General features: G+C 41.2%; 1 protein-coding gene across 1 annotated transcript in view; it reads left to right on the forward strand.

The window, feature by feature from the left end:
* Positions 1-24,098, forward strand: part of LOC140196264 (uncharacterized) — an 85,817-nt gene that overhangs the window by 53,352 nt on the left and 8,367 nt on the right. Inside the window, exons 19-29 of the mRNA XM_072255166.1 lie at positions 2,485-2,529; positions 2,772-2,918; positions 4,727-4,780; positions 5,023-5,169; positions 7,007-7,060; positions 7,303-7,449; positions 8,930-8,983; positions 9,235-9,372; positions 13,160-13,285; positions 17,684-17,800; positions 19,365-19,490. Of these exons, the coding sequence (XP_072111267.1) occupies positions 2,485-2,529; positions 2,772-2,918; positions 4,727-4,780; positions 5,023-5,169; positions 7,007-7,060; positions 7,303-7,449; positions 8,930-8,983; positions 9,235-9,372; positions 13,160-13,285; positions 17,684-17,800; positions 19,365-19,490 (1,155 nt within the window). The remainder of the gene's footprint in view (positions 1-2,484; positions 2,530-2,771; positions 2,919-4,726; positions 4,781-5,022; positions 5,170-7,006; positions 7,061-7,302; positions 7,450-8,929; positions 8,984-9,234; positions 9,373-13,159; positions 13,286-17,683; positions 17,801-19,364; positions 19,491-24,098) is intronic.

Here is a 24,098-nt window from a genome sequence, read left to right on the forward strand (position 1 = left end):
CAGCACTGCTCCGACAGTGTGCGGGGTAAAGTGAGTCCACAGACAGAAGATTGGTTTGTGTGATGTGCTGCGCCGTGTTCACGATCTTCTGCAGCTTCTTTTGGTCTTGGACAGGACAACTTCCATACCAGGTTTTGATGCACCCTAGAAGAATGCTTTCTATGGTGCATCTATAAAAATTAGTGAGGATTTTAGGGGATAGGCCAAATTTCTTTAGTTTTCTCAGTAAGTAAAGGCGCTGGTGGGCTTTCTTGGTAGTGAACTCTGCTTCGTTGGACAAAGTCAGGTCATTTGTGATACTGACCCCGAAGAATTTAAAGCTTTTGACCTGTTTCAGTTGCGTACTACCGATGTAAATTGGACCGTGCTGTCCGCTACTCCCTCTGAAGTCAACAACCAATTCCTTCGTCTTGCTGACGTTGAGGGATAGGTTATTGTCTTCGCACCACGCCACCAGGTTCTTAATTTCCTCTCTGTACTCAAACTCATCATTACCCGAGATACGCCCTACAATTGTTGTGTTATCAGCAAACTTGTATATTGAGTTTGATGGAAACTTGGCTACACAATCATGGGTGTACAGTGAGTACAGCAGGGGACTGAGTACACAGCCTTGTGGGGCACCAGTGCTCAGAGTGATTGTAGAGGAGAGCGTGTCTACGAGGCTGGAGAAGGGAGAGTATCATGGGACGGGAAGCCTAGAGAGAAATAAAGGGGGAGGGGAGCCCAGAAGATGGGCAAGGAGTTATAGTGAGAGGCACAGAGGGAGAAAAAAAGAGAGAAAAATAATGGATGAATGAATGAATGAATGAATGAATGAATGAATGAATGAATAACTAAATAAATAAATAAATAAGGGATGGGGTACGAAGGAGAGGTGAGGCATTAACAGAAGTTAGGGAAGTCAATGTTCATGCCATCAGGTTGGAGGCTACCTAGACAAAATATAAGGCGTTGTTCCTCTAACCTGAGTGTGGCTTCATCTTGACAGCAGAAGAGGCCATGGATAGACATGGCAGAATGGGAATGGGATTTGGAATTAAAATGTGTGGCCACTGGCTTTCTCTAGTGGACAGAGCGTAGGTGTTCAGCAATATGATCTCCCATTCTGCATTGGGTCTCGCCAATATATAGAAGGCCGCATCGGGAGCACCGGGCGCAGTATATCACCCCAGCCGACTCACAGGTGAAGTGTCGCCTCACCTGGAAGGACTGTCTTCAAACTGCTGAAGAATAATAAGAATCACTGCAATAATTTTCTATTTTGATCAAGTAGCTGTATAAACACAGATTCAGCAACAGAGACGCTCTCTTGCTCCACCAATGACTTGAAAGGATTGAACTGGATGCTTAGCTTCTGAGATAAGGCAATATATTAGCTCTGCCTTATAATCAGAACTGACCCACACTGAAACTGCTGGTATCGAATGACATGTTAAGAAATTTGTATTTCTTTTCTCGTTACTATACAGCATTTGTCAAACTGTATAAGTAGATTATTTCACGAATTAGAACCTGAGACTAAATATACTTCTTATTTTTGCAGTTCCATCAATTGCTTATGGAAAAAAATTACAATACTGGGACATCTACAACGCTTTCACAATCGTCTGCTACCACACTAGTCTTCACAACAAGCACTGCAAACACAGCAGTTACTGACATCTCCATTCAACCTTTGTTACAGAAAATCTTTCCTACCAAATGCAATAAGCAAATGCAACAGTTCATATCGATGCGACAGGAAAACACATATCATAGTACTGTAGACTCTGTTTTAATATTTCGTACATTATTATTGCACATTCATACTTTATTATTGTGTATATTATTATTCAGTAGAAACACAGAAACATAGAAAATAGGTGCAGGAGTAGGCCATTCAGCCCTTCGAGCCTGCACCACCATTCAGTATGATCATGGCTGATCATCCAACTCAGAACCCTGTACCTGCCTTCTCTCCATACCCCCTGACCCCTTTAACCACAAGGGCCATATCTAATTCCCTCTTAAATATAGCCAATGAACTGGCCTCAACAGTTTCCTGTGGCAGAGAATTCCACAGATTCACCACTCTCTGTGGGAAGAAGGTTTTCCTCATCTCGGCCCTAAAAGGCTTCCCCTTTATCCTTAAACTGTGACCACTCATTCTGGACTTCCCAAACATTGGGAACAATCTTCCTACATCTAGCCTGTCCAACCCCTTTAGAATTTGATACGTTTCAATAAGATCCCCCCTCAATCTTCCAAAATCCAGAGAGTATAAGCCTAGTCGATCCAGTGTTTCATCATATGAAAGTCCTGCCATCCCAGGAATCAATCTGGTGAACCTTCTTTGTACTCCCTCTGTACTTCATTATTAGTTAATATTTTGGTGTATTTATTATTACTTATTGTTATTGCTACATCTGTTTTAAAAGTTGCTGCTGTAACTAAATAATTTCCACTCAGGATCAATAAAGCACTTACTATTATTATTAACAGGTGATCCAACAACTCCAGCTGTCAGTTCCGCGACAATACCACTTTGTGAGTATCAGATCATGTCTTCAATAGCTAATTTGCAATAGTTACACTGCAACGTTCATGTCAGTGATGAGGAACTTAAAACATACCCATGAACTTCATTAAGTATGAACAGAATAAACTCTGCTGAAGTGGCAACATGAACTAACAATAGTACTCACAGATGTTATATCAGGTAGTTGCAGCAGACGCAGAGTTGCTACTACACCTTTACTAATATCATGTTGTCCATGCCTGTAAATTAGTGCCTACAGCGCCTGCCTTGAAATCAACAACAGGAACAATCAGTACAGCAGAGGCAACGTCTACAGGAAGCACCAATAAGACATCAACAACTGAATCTACAACTACAGCCGAAACATCAACAATTACCTCAACGTCATCGGTAAACAGTAAGTAAATTTTCTTCAGGGATCATCTGCTGACTGTTCCTGGGAAAAACATTGACTAGGTGATAGACAGCAGCAGCCTGAAATAAATACCTGTTGCTTCTTGGTCATTATGTTGTGTGCAATGTCAGCAATATTGCTTTCTAACAATATCTGCATTGACTTCTCCTGTGGAAGTTCTTCCCATTGCTATGCTTCCTCTGACAGGGCATGTTGTCATTCGTTCATAAATCATACTATCACTGCAATAATTTTCTAATTTGATCAAGTAGCTGTATAAACACAGATTCAGCAACAGAGCAAACATGAGGAAATCTGCAGATGCTGGAAATTCAAACAACACACATAAAAAATGCTGGTGAACGCACCAGGCCAGGCAGCATCCATACGAAGAGGTACAGTCAACGTTTTGGGCCGAGACCCTTCGTCAGGACTAAGTGAAAGAAGAGATAGTAAGAGATTTGAAAGTGGGAGTGGGAGTGGGAGATCCAAAATGAAAGGAAAAGACAGGAGGGGCAGGGATAGTGCAAAGAGCTGGACAGTTGATTGGCAAAAGGGATACAAGGCTGGAGAATGGAGTCGATCGTGGGACGGGAGGCCGAGGGAGCCCAGAGGATAGGCAAGGAGTTAAAGGGACATAGGGAGTAAAAAGAGAGAGAAGATAAATAAATAGATAGATAGATAAGGGATAGGGTACGAAGGGGAGGTGGGGCATTAACAGAAGTTAGAGAAGTCAATCTTCATGCCATCAGGTTGGAGGCTACCCAGACGGAATATAAGGTGCTGTTCCTCCAACCTGAGTGTGCCTTCATCTTGACAGTAGAGGAGGCCGTGTATAGACATATCAGAATGGGAATGGGACGTGGAAATAAAATGTGTGGCCACGGGGAGATCCTGGTTTCTCTGGCGGACAGAGCGCAGGTGTTCAGCAAAACTGTCTCTCAGCCCGTGTCGGGTCACGCCTATATATTGAAGGCCGCATTGGGAGCACCAGACGCAGTATATCTCCCCAGCCGACTCACAGGTGAAGTGTTGCCTCACCGGAAAGGACTGTCTTCAAACTGCCGAACAAAAAAAATCACTCCAATAATTTTCTATTTTGATCAAGTAGCTGTATAAACACAGATTCAGCAACAGAGATGCTCTCTTGCTCCACCAATGACTTGAATGGATTGAACTAGATGCTTAGCTTCTGAGATAAGGCAATAGATTAGCTCTGCCTTATAATCAGAACTGACCCACAATGAAACTGCTGGTATCGAATGACATGTTCTTGACAAATTTGTATTTCTTTTCTTGCTATTATACAGCATTTGACAAACTGTATAGGTAGATTATTTCACCAGTTAGAACCTAAGACTAAATATACTTCTCATTTTTGCAGTTCCGTCAATTGCTTATGCAAAAAAATCACAGTACTGGGACATCTACAACACCTTCATAATCGTCTGCTACCACACCAGTTTTCACAATAAGCACCGCAAACACAGCAGTTTCTGACATCTCCATTCAACCTTTGTACAGAAAATCTTTCCCACCAAATGCAATAAGCAAATGCAACAGTTCATCTCTATGCGACAGGAAAACACATATCATATTACTGCTGACTCTGTTTTAATATTTCATACATTATTATTGCACATTCATACTTTATTATTCTGTCTATTAATATTCAGTTCTTTATTATTAGTTAATATTTTGGTATATTTATTATTATTTATTGTTATTGCTACATGTGTTTTAAATGTTGCTGCTGTAACTAAATAATTTCCACTCGGGATCAATAAAGCACTTACTATTATTATTAACAGGTGACCCAACAACATCTACAACTCCAGCTGTCAGTTCCACGACAATACCACTTTGTGAGTATCAGATCATGTCTTCAATAGCTATTTTGCAATGGTAGCACTGCAACGTTCATGTCAGTGATGAGGAACTTAAAACATACCCATGAAGCTCATTATGTATGAACAGAATAAACTCTGCTGAAGTGGCAACATGAACTAACAATAGTACTCACAGATGTTATATTAGGTAGTCGCAGCAGACGCAGAGTTGCTACTACACCTTTACTGATATCATGTTGTCCATGCCTGTAAATTAGTGCCTACAGCGCCTGCCTTGAAATCAACAACAGGAACAATCAGTACAGCAGAGGCAACGTCTACAGGAAGCACCGATAAGACATCAACAACTGAATCTACAACTACAGCCGAAACATCAACAATTACCTCAACATCATCGGTAAACAGTAAGTAAATTTTCTTCAGGGATCATCTGCTGACTGTTCCTGGGAGAAACATTGACTAGGTGATAGACAGCAGCAGCCTGAAATAAATACTTATTGCTTCTTGGTCATTATGTTGTGTGCAATGTCAGCAACATTACTTTCTAACAATATCTGTGTTGACTTCTCTTGTGGAAGTTCTTCCCATTGCTATGCTTCCTCTGACAGGGCAAGTTGGCATTAATTCATAAGTTATAATATCACTGCAATAATTTTCTAATTTGATCAAGCAGCTGTATAAACACAGATTCAGCAATAGAGCAAACATGAAGAAATCTCCAGATGCTGGAAATTCAAGCAACACACATAAAAAATGCTGGTGAACGCAGCAGGCCAGGCAGCATTGATAGGATGCGGTACATTTGACATTTCAGGTTGAGACCCTTCGTCAGGACAAACTGAATGAAGAGATAGTAAGAGGTTTGAAAGTGGGAGTGGGAGGGGGAGATCCGAAATGACAGGGGAAGACAGAAGTGGGAGGGATGGAGCTAAGAGCAGGTAAGTTGATTGGCAAAAGTGATACGAGGCTGGAGAAGGGAGTGGATCAGCCTAGTGAGAGAGAAAAGGGGAGGGGAGCCCACAGGATGAGCAAGGAGTTATAGTGAGGGGGAGATAGGGAGTAAAAAGAGAGAGAGAAAATAAATAAATAAATAAATAAATAAATAGATAGATAAAGGGATAGGGTACGAAGGGGAGGTGGGGCATTAACAGAAGTTAGAGAACTCAATCTTCATGCCATAAGGTTGGAGGCTACCCAGACAAAATATAAGGTGTTGTTCCTCCAACCTGAGTGTGGCTTCATCTGGGCAGTAGAGGAGGCTGTGTATAGACATACCAGAATGCGAATGGGACGTGGAATTAAAATGTGTGGCCACTGGGAGATCCTGCTTTCTCTGGTGGACGGAGCATAGGTGTTCAGCGAAACAGTCTCTCAGCCTGCCTCGTGTCACGCCTATATATAGAAGGCTGCATTGGGAGCACCGTTCGCAGTATACCTCCCCAGCCAACTCACAGGTGAAGTGTTGCCTCACCGGAAAGGACTGTCTTCAAACTGCCGAACAAAAAAAATCACTCCAATAATTTTCTATTTTGATCAAGTAGCTGTATAAACACAGATTCAGCAACAGAGATGCTCTCTTGCTCCACCAATGACTTGAATGGATTGAACTAGATGCTTAGCTTCTGAGATAAGGCAATAGATTAGCTCTGCCTTATAATCAGAACTGACCCACACTGAAACTGCTGGTATCGAATGACATGTTCTTGAGAAATTTGTATTTCTTTTCTTGCTATTATACAGCATTTGACAAACTGTATAGATAGATTATTTCAACAGTTAGAACCTAAGACTAAATATACTTCTCATATTTGCAGTTCCGTCAATTGCTTATGCAAAAAAATCACAGTACTGGGACATCTACAACACCTTCATAATTGTCTGCTACCACACCAGTTTTCACAATAAGCACTGCAAACACAGCAGTTACTGACATCTCCATTCAACCTTTGTACAGAAAATCTTTCCCACCAAATGCAATAAGCAAATGCAACAGTTCATCTCTATACGACAGGAAAACACATATCATATTACTGTTGACTCTGTTTTAATATTTCATACATTATTGTTGCACATTCATACTTTATTATTCTGTCTATTAATATTCTGTTCTTTATTATTAGTTAATATTTTGGTATATTTATTATTATTTATTGTTATTGCTACATGTGTTTTAAAAGTTGCTGCTGTAACTAAATAATTTCCACTCAGGATCAATAAAGCACTTACTATTATTATTATCAGGTGATCCAATAACATCTACAACTCCAGCTGTCAGTTCCACAACAATACCACTTTGTGAGTATCAGATCATGTCTTCAATAGCTATTTTGCAATAGTTACACTGCAACGTTCATGTCAGTGATGAGGAACTTAAAACATACCCATGAACTTCATTAAGTATGAACAGAATAAACTCTGCTGAAGTGGCAACATGAACTAACAATAGTACTCACAGATGTTATATCAGATAGTCGTAGCAGACTCAGAGTTGCTAATACACCTTTACTAATATCATGTTGTCCATGCCTGTAAATTAGTGCCTACAGCGCCTGCCTTGAAATCAACGACTGGAACAATCAGTACAGCAGAGGCAACGTCTACAGGAAGCACCGATAAGACATCAACAACTGAATCTACAACTACAGCCGAAACATCAACAATTACCTCAACGTCATCGGTGAACAGTAAGTAAATTTTCTTCAGGGATCATCTGCTGACTGTTCCTGGGAAAAACATTGACTAGGTGATAGACAGCAGCAGCCTGAAGTAAATACTTATTGCTTCTTGGTCATTATGTTGTGTGCAATGTCAGCAACATTGCTTTCTAACAATATCTGTGTTGACTTCTCCTGTGGAAGTTCTTCCCATTGCTATGCTTCCTCTGACAGGGCATGTTGTCATTAATTCATAAATTATAATATCACTGCATTAATTTGCTGATTTGATCAAGTAGCTGCATAAACACAGATTCAGCAACAGAGACGCTCTCTTGCTCCACCAATGACTTGAATGGATTGAACTGGATGCTTAGCTTCTGAGATAAGGCAATATATTAGCTCTGCCTTATAATCAGAACTGACGCACACTGGAACAGCTGGGATCGAATGACGTGTTCTTGAGAAATTTGTATTTCTTTTCTACCTATTATACAGCATTTGACAAACTGTATAAGTAGATTATTTCACGAGTTAGAACCTTGGACTAAGTATACTTGTCATATTTGCAGTTCCGTCAGTTGCTTCTGGAAAAAAATCACAATACTGGGACATCTACAACACCTTCACAATCGTCTGCTACCACACCAGTCTTCACAATAAGCACAGCAAACACAGCAGTTACTGACATCTCCACTCAACCTTTGTTACAGAAGACCTTTCCTATAAAATGCAATAAGCAAATGCAACAGTTCATCTCGATGCGACAGGAAAACACATATCATAGTACAATAGTCTCTGTTTTATTATTTCGTACATTATTATTACACATTGGTACTTTATTATTGTGTATATTATTATTCTGTAGAAACACAGAAACATAGAAAATAGGTGCAGGAGTAGGCCATTCGGCACTTCGAGCCTGAACCGCCATTCAGTATGATCATGGCTGATCATCCAACTCAGAACCCTGTACCTGCCTTCTCTCCATACCCCCTGACCCCTTTAACCACAAGGGTCATATCTAATTCCCTCTCAAATATAGCCAATGAATTGGCCTCAACTGTTTCCTGTGGCAGAGAATTCCACAGATTCACAACTCTCTGTGTGAAGAAGTTTTTCCTCATCTCGGTCCTAAAAGGCTTCCCCTTTATCCTTAGACTCTGACCCCTCATTCTGGACTTCCCCAACATCGGGAACTATCTTCCTACATCTAGTCTGTCCAATTCCTTTCCAATTTGATAGGTTTCAATAAGATCCCCCATAAATCTTCAAAAATCCAGAGAGTATAGGCCTAGTCATTCCAGTCTTTCATTATATGAAAGTCCTGCCATCCCAGGAATCAATCTGGTTAACCTTCTTTGTACTCCCTCTGTACTTTATTATTAGTTAATATTCTGGTATATTTATTATTATTTATTGTTATTGCTACATGTGTTTTAAATGTTGCTGCTGTAACTAAATAATTTCCACTCAGGATCAATAAAGCACTTACTATTATTATTAACAGGTTATCCAACAACATCTACAACTCCAGCTGTCAGTTCCACAACAATACCACTTTGTGAGTATCAGATCATGTCTTCAATAGCTATTTTGCAATGGTAGCACTGCAACGTTCATGTCAGTGATGAGGAAATTAAAACATACTCATGAAGCTCATTAAGTATGAACAGAATAAACTCTGCTGAAGTGGCAACATGAACTAACAATAGTACTCACAGATGTTACATCAGGTAGTCGCAGCAGACTCAGAGTTGCTATTACACCTTTACTGATATCATGTTGTCCATGCCTGTAAATTTGTGCCTACAGCACCTGCCTTGAAATCAACGACAGGAACAATCAGTACAGCAGAGGCAACGTCTACAGGAAGCACCGATAAGACATCAACAACTGAATCTACAACTATAGCCGAAACATCAACAATTACCTCAACGTCATCGGTAAACAGTAAGTAAATTTTCTTCAGGGATCATCTGCTGACTGTTCCTGGGAAAAATATTGACTAGGTGATAGACAGCAGCAGCCTGAAATAAATACTTGTTGCTTCTTGGTCATTATGTTGGGTGCAATGTCAGCAATATTGCTTTCTAACAATATCTGTGTTGACTTCTCCTGTGGAAGTTCTTCCTATTGTTGTGCTTCCTCTGACAGGGCATGTTGTCATTAATTCATAAATTATAATATAGAAACATAGAAAACATACAGCACAATACAGGCCCTTCGGCCCACAAAGCTTTGCTGAACATGTTCCTACCTTAGAACTACCTAGGCTTTAGCCATAGCCCTCTATTCCTCTAATCTCCATGTACCTATCCAGGAGTGTCCTCAAAGACCCTATCGTTTCAGCCTCCACCGTTGCTGCCGGCAGCCCACTCCACGCACTCAGCCCTCTCTGCATAAAAAACTTAGCCCTGATATCTCCTCTGTACCTACTCCCAACCACCTTAAAACTATGTCCTCTTGTGCTAACTATTTCAGCCCGGGGAAAAGCTTCTGACTATCCACAACATCAATGCCTCTCATTATCTTGTACAGCTCTATCAGGTCACCTCTCATCCTCCGTCACTCCAAGGAGAAAAGGCTGAGTTCACTCAACCTATTCTCATAAGACATGCTCCCCAATCCAGGCAACATCCTTTATTATTGTTGTTACATGTGTTTTAAATGGTGCTGCTGTAACTAAATAATTTCTACTCGGGATCAATAAAGTACCTATTATTATTATTGTTATTATTGCCAGCACAACTGATGCATGTGAACTTGATTTCAATGTTTAAAAGAAATTGAAATGTTACATGGATATGGAGGACAATGGTCTCCTGCAAGTCAATGGAAGTAGGCAGTTTAAATGGTTTTGCATGGACTAAATGGGCCAAATGGCCTGATTCTATGCTGTACTTCTCAATGACTCTATGATTCCATGATCCCGCTACCATTGTGCAAAAGAAGCCAAACTATGGAAATACATATATACATACAAACCAACAAATAAATAATACAAAGAACCTGAGTGGTAGAATCCTTGAAAGTGAGTCCATTGGTTGTGTTCAGTGATCAGTTCAGTGTGGTGGAGAGTGAAGATATCCACACTGGTTCAGGAGCCTGATGGGTGAAGGTTAATAACTGTTCCTGAACCTGCTGACGTGGGGGTTTAAGGCTCCTGTACCTCCCTCCTGAAGGCAGCAGCAAGAAGAGAGCATGACCTTGATGAGGGATGCTCCTTTCCTGAGGCAGTGCTCCTTGTAGATGGTGGGACAGCTTTTCCTGTGGTGGTCTGGGCTGTATCCCTCACTTTTTGTAGGCTTTTCCATTTTGGACATTGGTGTGTTTCCACTAACTTCTGTAAAAGGAACTGTGGAAGAAACATCAGCCAAACCATGGACACATTGTTGTAGAGGGACACAACATAGCCCCTTGAACCATTATGTCCATGACAACCATCAACCACCTGTTTACACTAGTCCTATTCTAATCCCATTAATTTTTGTCCCCACTTTCTCATCAACTCCCTCTAGATCCTACTCATCTACACAATAGAGGCAATATTCAATGGCCAATTAACCAACCAACCCACACATCGTATGGCTGTGGGATGAGTCTGGAACACCTGGAAAAACCCACAATAAGAATGTGCAAAGTCCACATAGACAGCACTGAAGGTCAGGACCAATGCGCACACATCTCATGCTGCTAGTGCACAAAGGAATTTCAACTGTGCACAAAAGGTTGTTACCCTCTACCTCATTGGCATGTTGAGTATATTTTGTGACCGTACACAATCACATTTCCTTTTCTGGTTTCTGAGGCAGACGGTGGTGACAACACGAAGTTTGTGATGATTTGTCTGCAGATTTTAGAACTGGCTTATTTACAGTTGAAGTCAGATGTTTACATACACCTTTAGCCAAAAACATTTAAACTCAGTTTTTCACAATACCTGACATTTAATCCTAGAAAACATTCCCTGTTTTAGGTCAGTTAGGATCACTATTTTAAGAATATGAAATGTCAGGATAATAGTAGAGAGAATGACTTATTTCAGCTTTTATTTCTTTCATCACTTTCCCAGTGGGTCAGAAGTTTACATACACTATGTTAGTATTTGGTAGCATTGCCTTTAAATTGTTTAACTTGGGTCAAACATTTTGGGTAGCCTTCCACAAGCTTCTCACACTAAGTTGCTGGAATCTTGTTCCATTCCTCCAGACAGAACAGGTGTAACTGAGTCAGGTTTGTAGGCCTCCTTGCTCGCACACGCTTTTTCAGTTCTGCCCACAAATTTTCTATCAGATTGAGGTCAGAAAATAATGTCAAGTCTGGTTCATCCTTGGGAGCAATTTCCAAATGCCTGAAGGTACCACGTTCATCTGTACGAACAATAGTACGCAAGTATAAACACCATGGGACCACGCAGCCGTCGTATCGCTCAGGAAGGAGACGCATTCTGTCTACTAGAGACCAACGTACTGTCTGGAGGAATGGAACAAAATTCCAGCGACTTACTGTGAGAAGCTTGTTGAAGGCTACCCGAAACATTTGACTCAAGTTAAACAATTTAAAGGCAATGCTACCAAATACTAACGAAGTGTATGTAAACTTCTGACCCAGTGGGAAAGTGATGAAAGAAATAAAAGCTGAAATAAATCATTCTCTCTACTATTATTCTGACATTTCACATTCTTAAAATAGTGATCCTAACTGACCTAAGACAGGGAATGTTTTCTAGGATTAAATGTTAGGAATTGTGAAAAACAGAGTTTAAATGTATTTGGCTAAGGTGTATGTAAACTTCTGACTTCAACTGTATACTGTTTTTAATGAAGAAATTATTCAGGGTGCACATGTTGTCACTGGACAAAAAAATTGCACAGCACAAGATTTTTGGGTACACTGGTCATTACAAATTAGAGGGAACATTGGTCAGGACTAAATTTGGATTTCTGGCACTGTGAGGCAGCTGCCCTCCGTGCACACAGATGTTCACATATGAAGACATACACACAATCAATGTTACAACAATACAAACAAGGCTATTTCTCCAACTTCCAAGTTGTCTGCAATATCAAGCCACCATATCCAAGTTTCCATTTCACTAAAAGGGAAGGGAAATAACAGCGAATGCATGATGAATGTACTCATCAATCTGCAGGTTTTAAACTTCTCTTTACATAAATAATGCCTATACTTCTGTTGTGTAATTGGATCCCAGCTTAATATTTTGGAAAGAAACAAAGCTTCCGATATAACTTGTGAAAGTATATAAAACTCTGGTGGTGAATCATGCATCAGATAGTGTGTCTCGGTTTCTAGGCAAATACTCATCCAGTGGTTCTCACTGGCCTGTACAATCTGTGACAGGGTTTAGTCTGATTAATGTTTATGAAAACATTCATAGTTATATTTTGAGGCCTTCAAGTAGTGATGGTTCCACTGCAGACCTCATGAAGATCATTGTGGTATATCAATGTAAGAAAGTTTATTTGGATTGTGTTTTGCAAGTCCCAACTGGCAGTTTCTCAATGGTCCTGTTTTTCATAATAAATGAAGGAGAAAATATTATAACCTGTTATAACTAAAAACTTTTAGCTCATGCTACCCATTTACTTAGCCATGGTCTATAACATCAAGTTAGTATTTTGAATGTGGACAACAATGGAATTGGAATTTGACACATCGTGGCAGCGGACAAAGTGTTATATCACACAAAAGAATAATTGTTTTTTTTTCTCTCTAGAGATCGATGAATGTGCAAACAATACACATTCATGTGAGCAAATCTGTATCAACACAAATGGAAGCTACATCTGCAACTGTAGAAATGGTTTCACTGTCAACCAAGCCAACAACACCCTTTGTGATGGTAGGAAATCTTCAAGCATGTAAATCCTCCTGTAGCATAAGCAGATCAGTGGGAAATGGTTTACTAATGAAATTTTGTTTCCTTTGGCCAGAATAATCCATATTAATTGGTTTTACCAAATGTGTTCCCACAACATAGGACACAGAGCAGAGAACATCTCAGCACAGTACAGACCCTTCAGCCCACAGTGTTGTGCTGAACTTTAAACCTACTCTAAAATCAATTTAACCCTTCCCTCCTACATAGCCCTCTATTCCTCTATCACCTAAGTGCCTTTGTAAGAGTTTCTTAAATGCCCCTAATGTATCTGCCTTGACCACAACCCCTCGAAGAATGTTCCATGCACCCACCATTCTCTGTGTAAATAACTTACCTCTGACATCCTCCCCTATATTTTCTTCCAATCACCTTAACACCCACACCCCCCCCGTATTAGCTATTTCCACCTGGGGAAAAAGCCTCTAGCTTTCCATTTGATCTAAGCCTCGTACATCTTGTACACTTCTATCAAGTCACCTCTTATATGCCTTCACTCCAAAGAGAAAAGTCACTAGACTGAGGAATCATTCAACTACTTACAGACACACTTAGTGGCCACTTTATTAGGTACACCTGTACACCTGCTTATTAATGCAAATATCCCATCAGCCAATTACGTGAAAGCAACTCAATGCAGAAAAGCATACAAACATGGTCAAGAGGTTCAGTTGTTTTTGAGAGCAAAGAAATAAATGGGGAGGGCATGTGATCTAAGTGACTTTGACCGTGGAATGAATTATTGGTGCCAGACAGGGTGGTCTGAGTATCTCAGAAACTGCTGATATGGTGTTTTCACCCACAACATTCTCTAAAGTTTATAGAGAATGGTGCAAAAAGCGAAAAATAATATGTGAGTGTGTGGCAGTTCTGTGGGCAAAAATACCTTGTTAATGAAAGAGGTCAGAGGAGAATGGCCAGACTGGTTCAATCTGACAGGAAGTGGATGGGCTACAGCAGCGGAAGACCATGGCCTTTTAGTCACTTAATTAGGCATAGGAAGTATAGAGTGTGCTGAGTGTATATTACATTTTCTGCGAGTGAGGAAAATCTGAAATATGTATTGGATACCCATTCCTCAGAACTCCTCACGACCCCTCCTCCACCCTGACAGATTCCTTCCCACCAAAGCCAATAGATACTGCTGTATAATTGGCAACCAATCTGCTTTCACCTGTTGCAAGTTTCAAATCTTCCTCTTCAAAATACAGTACCACAATCAGATGATGCGATGATTACAACAAAGAGTTTACTGTTATAATAAAAAACATTATGTCAATTTTATGGCAATTTATGTAATGTAACAGTAATATATTAAAGATGTCGAAATCTGATGTACAAGGTTAAGTTAAATAATTTTTTTACAAGATGCAATAAATGGGAGCTACTTATGTTGTCACTATGCCCTGTAACTTCTACAAAAAGAACATTTATCTACTACACAGTTTATCTACTTGCAGATTCTATTTTTTTACATAAATAATACCTATAATGTGATGTGTAATTTGATTGCACTCTCATATCTTGAAGACAAACAAAATTTATTTTATTACTTTTCAAGTACATAACAATCTGCTAATGAGTCATGCATCAAGATCTGTTGCAGGCACATTGTTTAATTGGATGTAATATGCCAACATAAAAGAGAATGATATCAATTATAGAATATGTTGGTTTCTAGGTAAATACTCCATCCAGCTGTACTCACCGGCCTGTAAAATTTGTGAGGTTTTGTTCACCAAGGGAGACACAGGCGAATGCAGATATTGGAATCAGGAGCAACAAAGAAGAAGGTGGAGGAACTCAGCATTTGTGAAGTTAATGGACTGTTGATGTTTCAAGTTGAGACCCCTCATCAGTCCACTGACCCACTCTGAGTTTCTCCAGCTTCTCGTTTGTTCATTCAACAATATTTGGTCAAAATAATGAATTTCAGAAGATTTATTATCATCTTCTGTGGCCTTTCAAAGTAGGGATCGTTTCACTGTCTACTGCAAGAAACTTGAAATAAGTTTTATCAGCACAAGTTTCTGCAGATGCTGGAAATCCAGAGCAACACACACAAAATATTTTCTGAACTATGTTTTGTAATTGCTAACTAGCAAGTTCCCAGTGCTTCTGTTCTTAATAGATTACAGTAGGTGGAACTATTATAGTTTGATGTGATAAGTATCAACATTATAACTCATACTCCCTGTTGAAGTAACTGCTGTCGCCAATAATAAAATAAACTAAGAGAACTGGCGCCAGAACACATGCACTTTCATGACTCAAGCATTCTTCCTATTTTACTTGTGCATAAGGAGGGCTTGTCCTAGTGCAGGTCAATGGGAGTAGGCAGTTTAAATGGTTTGGCACAGAGTAGATGGGCCAAAAGGCCCGTTTCTGTGATGTACTTTATTACTCTAAGAAGAATAGCATGGGTCCCTGTCATCCACACTGCTCTGAAGTCTGAACAGGAAAGTATTATTTTTACACAGAATGGGCTTATCGGTTACAGATATGATTATTGTAAATTGTATATGTAAATTGTACATCAGTAAAAATGCTTTTTTCTGTGGTAAATTATATTAAGTTATCACTGCAAACAGAGAAGGGGTGAGTGTGGGTGAGTGTTGGTGAGGCCACTTCAGAGGATGAGACAAGATGGTTTGTTGCAGAATCATTGCAGTTGAAGTTGCAATACTTACAGAAAAGAATTCATCACCCTGACACAGTGGTGTCAAGAAAACAACCTCTCCCTCAATGTCGCAAAAACAAAGGAGCTGGTTGTGGACTACAGGAGGAATCGAGACAGCCTAACCCCCTGTTGAAATCAATGGATCTGGGGCTGAGAGGGTGGACAGCTGTAAGTTCCCCAGCATACACATCACTGAGGATCTCATGAGGTCTGTACACACCAGCTGTGTCGTGAAAAAAGCACAGCAGTGCCATTTTTACCTCAGATGGTTGAAGAAGTTTGGCATGTGTCCCCAAGTCCTAAGGATTTTCTACAGGGGCACAACTGAGAGCATTCTGACTGGCTGCGTCACTGCCTGGTATGGGAACTGTACTTCCCTCAATCGCAGGATTCTGCAGAGAGTGGTGTGGACAGCCCAGCGCATCTGTAGATGTGAACTTCCCACTATTCAGGACATTTACAGAGACAGGTGCATAAAAAGGGCCCGAAGGATCTTTGAGGACCTGAGCCACCCCAACCGCAAACTGTTCCAGCTGCTACCATCCGGGAAACAGTACTGCAACATTAAAGCCAGGACCAACAGGCTCTGGGGCAGCTTCTTTCACCAGGCTATCAGATGGATTAATTCACACTGATACAATTGTATTTCTATGTGATAGCGGCTGTCCTGTTGTACATACTACATATTACAAATTACTATAAATTTCACATTGCATATTTAGATAGAGACATAACATAAAGATCTTACTCATGTATGTGAAGGATGTAAGAAATAAAATCAATGCAATTCAATTCAGATTCCCATACAGCTGGCCCAGGAGGAAAGCTGGATCACTACGGGCACTGAAAGAAGATGGCGCCCAGGCAGAGAAGTTCCGGGTGTGAGGTTTGTTCACTCTGGGTACCAAACTGATCTGAAAAGCTTGAGAATCGCTTCAGGCTGGGCGACAGAATCTAGGTCTGGAGCAAGTTGCTGGGTGATGTGGTCTAGGCCCAGTGCCCAGATCCCAGTGTGAGATACCTTACGCTGTTCAGACAACTTAAATGCTGGCCTAGATCAGAGGCAAGTGCCAATTTCACTCACTCTCCGCGATCTTCACTCCTCTTTCCATGGTGCTGAAGCCTTTCGCTGTTCTATTGTTAGATCCACTCAAACGCTGGCTCAGATGGACTGAAAAATCGGTGCGTCAGGACGAGAGCTGATTTCACTCAATCACCATGATGGTCATATCCTTGGCACTGGGTCTATGAAGACTGCCCGGCTGCTGTGCTCTGTGCTGCTAATATGATGAACTGATAAGTGAGCCTTTGGGCCTACTGTGGGTTTCTCCAGGGTTTGAATCTGAGGATTCAATTTTGATTCGGAATGCTGTAGTTCACTTCAATTGATTGTGTGACTTGTGTTTTTTTTCTTTCTCTTGTGCATCAAATGTTGGTCTCACTTCAAAGGTCTCACTTGACCAAAGCTTCCCCAGGCTATCGTCTTTACTGCAGCTTCCACATCCCATTCACTTAGTCAAGCTCTGTAATGTTGTTGGTATTTTGAAGGTGGACAACAAAGAAATTCGTAGTCACCATAGAGAAGAACTTGATTCACTGAGGTGGATGATGGTGTGTTTAAAGCATGATGAAATTTGACAATGTATGACCAAATGACTAAATGATTGGTTGTTTCTTTCCAGACATTGATGAATGTGCAAGAAGCACACATAATTGTCAACAACTCTGCATCAACACAGTTGGAAGCTACGTGTGCAGATGTTTTCCTGGCTTCACAGTAGTCAACCACTATTGTACTGGTAGGATGTGGATCCTCTGTAACTGATAAATTCAAAACTGTTGAATAGAATCTCGTCTGCATGATGCTGTTTTCACCATTGGAAGTGAAACACAATGTCATTTGAGCCACTGGGAATTTTCCTGTGTTTTTTCTGTACACAAGTTGCCTTGCAGCCTAGTTACTGTTGTTGGGTCAGTTCAGTGGGTATTTAACAATCCTTTTAGAGCACTACAGGGAAATTTAGACAAATTTGGTCCAGATGCAAACAACCAATTTTTAATGACAGGCCCCATATGAGTCAACTATTTATCATGGATCTTACGGTTATCGTTTGCTTTGCTTCAACCACACAATCCCAATGCCCTTTGATCTTGCTCCTGTTCCCACAACAGTCTTTTACCCTGTCGTGATTCCGATGCACCACCAAACCTGATAATAACCCAGGCCTGGCTCTGACCATCTGACTTGCCCTGATACTTCCCTTACTCTCTCCTCAGCTATCCACAGGACTGCCCGCTAGACTCCTATTTCCCATCCCACATCTCGCTGCTGGCCTTTGATCACACCCGGCACTTTCCAGTCTGCTGGTGTTAGATCACTGACCACACCAGCCCCTCATTTCCCTGAGCTCCAATTTCAGTCTCATTCTGTGCCATCAGAAAGTCTCCAATTCAACCTCAATTCTAACCTTACTAAGTGGCAGTCTCTTATCACCTCCCCCACACCTCTGAACACTATCCAATCTGTCTCCAAACCACTTTCTTCCTTCTCAGCATTCAATCTTATACCCTTTCCTGACTTTAATAGTATCCAGTTTTCCATTCCCTAATTCCATAGCTAAGACAATACAATCTAACGGTCTCCATTTCTCTTCTTCCCCAGCCAAGAAGGCAGTCTCTGATTTCCACCCTCCATCATACAATCTGCTCCCTGTATGATCCCATCCCTTCTCCAACTAGTCCGTGTGTTTATTCCCCCTTACCCTCCATTCCCCAACCTGTAGCTGTCTGGTTTCAAACCACCCCTCTTTTCTTTCATTCAAAATCACTTCCTGCCCACTTTTCCCTGCCACAGCCTAGGTAAAAATTGGACGTGTGGCTGCAGAACATCCCAAAACCAACCTCTCACATTAGAGTACTGCAGGCACATTTTACTGTGGAAAATACATAATACCATGTTGGTAGCATCTGAACCTAGTGACTGGAATAGTAGTTAGACTTGTTGTTGTCTCTATTTAATGCATCGATGAGGACGCATCAGAATATCTGGCAAATATCCTACCTAGTGATTTTATTTGGCCTACATAATCTACAGGTCTTCATTTGGCATTATAATATTCTTGAGTTTGTATAGTAAGGATGACACTACAGACTTTACTAATACTATTGTGGTAAATCAATTCTAGGAAGAAACATCAAGCATATACTTCAAATTTTATAAAAGCAAGTTAGTATATTTCAGGAAGAGAACATCAAAAAATCTGTTGTTAGAGAAAGCAACTTAACAGACTACATGATGATGTATTAAATGTGATGAAATTTGGCACTGTCCAGCTTTATGAAATAATGGACATTTTCTCCCAGATGTCAATGAATGTGCAACAAACACATCAAACTGTGATCAAGCCTGCATCAACACATACGGAAGCTTCATGTGCTCATGTAATCCTGGCTTCAGCAATGACTTGACCAATTCTTCACTTTGTGATGGTAGGAAATTTTCAAACATGTAGATTCTCTGAAATTAATGATTTGGAAATGATTTTTTGATAGAATTTCTGATTGGGCTGTGTGATCCCATCAAAGCAAGCTATTGTCCTCTTCAATAATCAAAAAATTACTCCAACCTTCTGATGTAACAGGGATATTTTCATTTGGGAGTTGAATAAAGTGTTTGTCTATGTCATCAATTATTAGTCAGTAGTTAATGCTAGTCTTACTGAGTAGGCAGTAGAGACTGATAGAACATGGAAGGTAGTGATAGAATCATTTCCAATGATCACTGTTTAAGAAATGCTCAAAAAATAAACCAGAAAATTACAGGCCGATGTGCTTGACATAAGTAGTGTGAAAGTTTGTTTCTCAACTCTTGCCAATGGTCAATACTCCTGCCCACCTAATTGACCTAATCTGTCTTAATTTATCTACTACGGCTTTTTGCTTGACACCTCACTCATCGCGCGCAACTCTGCCTTGAATACGGTAAACCCTTCACTCTTCTCCCAGTTCTGCAGAAGGATCCTTAAGCCAAAATTTAAACTGGTTTCTCTTTCCACAGGTGCCATTTGACTGGCTGAGTTCTCCAATGCGTTTTGTATTTGTTTCAGTAAAGTGTAATTTGATCTTCTTCTTCAGATATTGATGCATATGTGACCAACATGGCAAACTGTGAACGAATCTGCATCAATATATGTGGAAGTTTTTACTGCAGCTGTCAGAACATCTTCAGCATGGATATGTACAATTCATCTTCTGCTGTTACTGTCACTATTTACTTGCATGTTTTCAATCGACGCACAAGGTTGCCCCAGCAGACAAGATTTAAGGAGAATCGAAGGGATTCTACAGATACGTTCAGAGCAAAAGAATTGCAAGGGACAAAATTGGTCCTCTAGAAGATCAAAATGGTAATCCATGCACAGAGACAAAAGAGATGGGGTATATTGACTTCATGGACCCTATACAGATTACAAAGGAGGAGGTGTTTGCTGTCCTGAGGCAAATTACGGTGGAAAAATCCCCAGGGATCTTGTGGGAGGCAAGTGCATAAATTGTAGGAGCCCTAGGAGAGATATGTGAATCACCCTTAGTGACAGGTAAGGCAGCAGAGGATTGGAGGATAGCTAATATTGTTCTACTGTTTAAGAAATACTCAAAAAATAAACCAGGAACTTATAGGCCGATGAGCTTGACATCAGCAGTGTGAAAATTATTGGAAGGTATTCTAAAGGACTAGATATATAAGTATTTGTATAGACATGAACTGATTAGGGATAGTCTGCATGGCTTTATGCATGGTAGGTTATGTTGAACCAATCTTTATAGAGTTTTTCAATGAAGTTACCAGGAAAGTTAATGAAGGCAAGGCAGTGGATGTTTTCTACATGGACTTTAGCAAGGCATTTGACAAGGTTCCGCATGGGAGGTTGGTCAAGAAGGTTCAGTCACTCAGCATTCAAGATGAGGTAGTAAATAGGATTAGACACTGGCTTTGTGGGAGAAGTCAGAGACTGAAAGTAGATGGTTGCCTCTCTGATTGGAGGTCTGCAGGGATCAGTGCCTCAAGGATCAGTGCTGGGTCCATTGTTTTTTGTCATTTATATCAATGATCTGATTAATAGTGTGCTTAACTGGATCAGCAAATTTGCGGATGACACCAAGATTGGGAGTGTAGTGGACAGCAAGAAAGACTATCAAAGCTTGCAATGGGATCTGGAGCAGCTGGAAAGATGGCAGATAGAATTTATTACAGACAAGTGCAAGGTGTCGGACCAACCAGGGAAGGTTTTACACAGTGAACAGTAGAGCAATGAGGAGTGTGGTAGAACAAAGGGATCTGGTAATACAGGTCCGTAATTGATTGAAAGTGGTGTCACACGTAGATGGGGTTGTAATGAAAGCTTTTGGCACATTGGCCTTCATAAATCTGAGTACTGAGTACAGGAAACACACACAATACGCTGAAGGAGATCAACAGGCCGGGCAGCATCTATGGAAAAGAGTGAACAATTGACATTTTCAGCCAGGACCCTTCATCAGGACTGGAAAAAAAGATGAGAAGTTTGAGCAAGAGGGTTGGGGGAGGGGAGGATGAAGTACAAGGTGGTAGGCGATAAGTGAATCTGGGAGAGGGAGGGGGTGAATTAAAGAGCTGGGAAGCTGATAGTTGAAAGAGATAAAGGGCTAGAGAAGGGGAGAATCTGATAGGACAGTGTAGAAGACCATAGAAGAAAGGCAAGGGAGGAGGAGCACCAGTGGAAGGTGAAGACCAGGTAAGGAGATGAGGTGAGAGAGGGAAGTGAGATTGGGAATGTTGAAAGTGGGGAAGGGACAATTACCAGAAGTTCGAGAAATTAATGTTCATGCCATCAAGTTGGAGGCTACACAGATGGAATATAAAGTGTTGCTTTTCTAAACTGAATGTGGTCTCATCGCAGCAGCAGAGGAGGCCATAGACTGACATGTCAGAATGGTAATGGGAATTAGAATTGAAGTGGGGAGTCACCAAGAGATCCTGCTTTTCCTGGAAGACTGAGCACGGGTGCTCGGCAAAATAGTCTCTCAATCTACGTCAGGACTCTCCAATATTCAGGAAGTCACACCAGGAGCACTGAATACAGTAGATGACCCCAACGAACCTACAAGGGAAGTGTCACCTCACCTGGAAGGACCGTTTGGGGCCCTGAGTGGTAGTGAGGGAGGAGGTGCAGGGAAAGGTGTAGCATTTGTTCCGCTTGCAAGGATAAGTGCCGGGGGGAGATCTGTGGAGAGGGACAAATGGACAAGGGAGCCAGATAGGGAGCAATCCTTGCAGAAAGTGGAAAGTCGAGGGGAGGGAAAGATGTGCTTGGTGTTGGGGTCTGGTTGGAGACAGTAGAAGTTATAGAGAACTTGATGTGAAAGCTAATGGGGTGAGAGCAAGGGGAACCCTATCCCTGTTAGGGTGAGGATGGGGTGAGGGCAGACATGCACGAAATGGAAGAGATGCAGTTGAGGGCAACCTTAATAGTGGAGGAAAGAAAGCCCCTTTCTTTGAAAAGGGAGGACATCCCATTAGCTCTGGAATAAAAACCCTCATCCTGAGAGCAGATATGGTGAAAACCAAGGAACTGAGAGAAGGGGATGGCATTTTTTACAAATGACGAGGTGGGAAGAGACATAGTCTAGATAGCTGTGAGATTCAGTGGGTTTATAAAAGATTTTGGAGAGGCAACACCTTATATTCCATCTGGGTAGCCTCCAAACTGATGGAACAAACATCGATTTCTCGAACTTCCAGTAATTGCCCCTCCCTCTTCACCATTTCCATTCCTGTTTCTCTCTCTCACCTTATCTCCTTAAATGCCCATCAGCTCCCTCTGGTGCTCCTCCCCCCTTTCCTTTCTTCAATAGTCTTCCACCCTCTCCAATCAGATTCCCCCTTCTCCAGCCCTTTCACCCACCATCAGATTCCCCCTTCTCCATCTCTTTCACCCACCATCTTCCCAGCTCTTTACTTCACCCCTCCCCCCACCACCTCCTGGTTTCACCTACCACAGTGGGGTACTTCTTCCTACCCTCCCCCACCTTCTTGCGCTCACCTCATCTTTTTCTCCAGTCCAGATGAAGGGTCTCGGCCTGAAACATCAACTGTTTACTCTTTTCCAGAGAAGCTGCTTGGCCTGCTGAGTTCCTCCAGTACTTTGTTTTTGTTCCTTGGATTTCCAGCATCAGCAGATTTTCTTGTCTATTGAGTACAGGAGTTAGGATGTTATGTTGAAGTTATATAAGACATTGGTGAGGCCTAATTTGGACTATTGTGTATGGTTCTGGTCACCTGCCTGCAGGAAGGATGTAAATAAGGCCATAAATTATAAGGGCAGAATTAGGCCATTTGGCCCAAAAGACCATAAGACCATAAGACATAGGAGCAGAATTAGGCCATTCAGCCCATTGAGTTTGCACCACCATTTCATCATGGCTGATCCCAGATCCCTCTCAATTTTGAGGCTGTGCCCTCTAGTTCTGGATACCTCCACCATAGGAAACATCCTCTCTACATCCACCTTATCTAGTTCTTTCAACATTTGGTAGGTTTCAATGAGATTCCCTGCATTCTTCTAAATTCTAGTGAGTACAGGCCCAAAACTGCCAAACCCTCCTCATATGTTAACCCTTTCATTCCTGGAATCATCCTCATGAACCTCCCCTGGACTCTCCCCAATGACAACACATCGTTTCTGAGATATGGGGCCCAAACCTGCTGCAAACTCCAAGTGCAGCCTGACTAGTGTCTTAAAAGCTTCAGCATTATCTCCATATTTTTATATTCCATTCCCCTTGAAATAAATGCAACATTGCATTTGTTTTCTTTGCCACAAACTCAACCTGTGAATTAACCTTCTGGGAGTATTGCATGAGAACTCCTAAGTCCCTTAGCAACTCTGATGTTTGAATTTTCTTCCCATTTAGATAATAGTCCGCACTGTTGTTCCTTTAACAAAACACATTATCATACATTTCCCAACACTGTATTATATCAGCCACTTTTTTGACCATTCTTCCAATCTAAGTCCTGCTGCAATTGCATTGTTTCCTTAGCACTACCTACCCCTCCAG

This window comes from Mobula birostris, chromosome 4 (genome assembly GCF_030028105.1).
Source record: "Mobula birostris isolate sMobBir1 chromosome 4, sMobBir1.hap1, whole genome shotgun sequence".
Taxonomy (NCBI): domain Eukaryota; kingdom Metazoa; phylum Chordata; class Chondrichthyes; order Myliobatiformes; family Myliobatidae; genus Mobula; species Mobula birostris.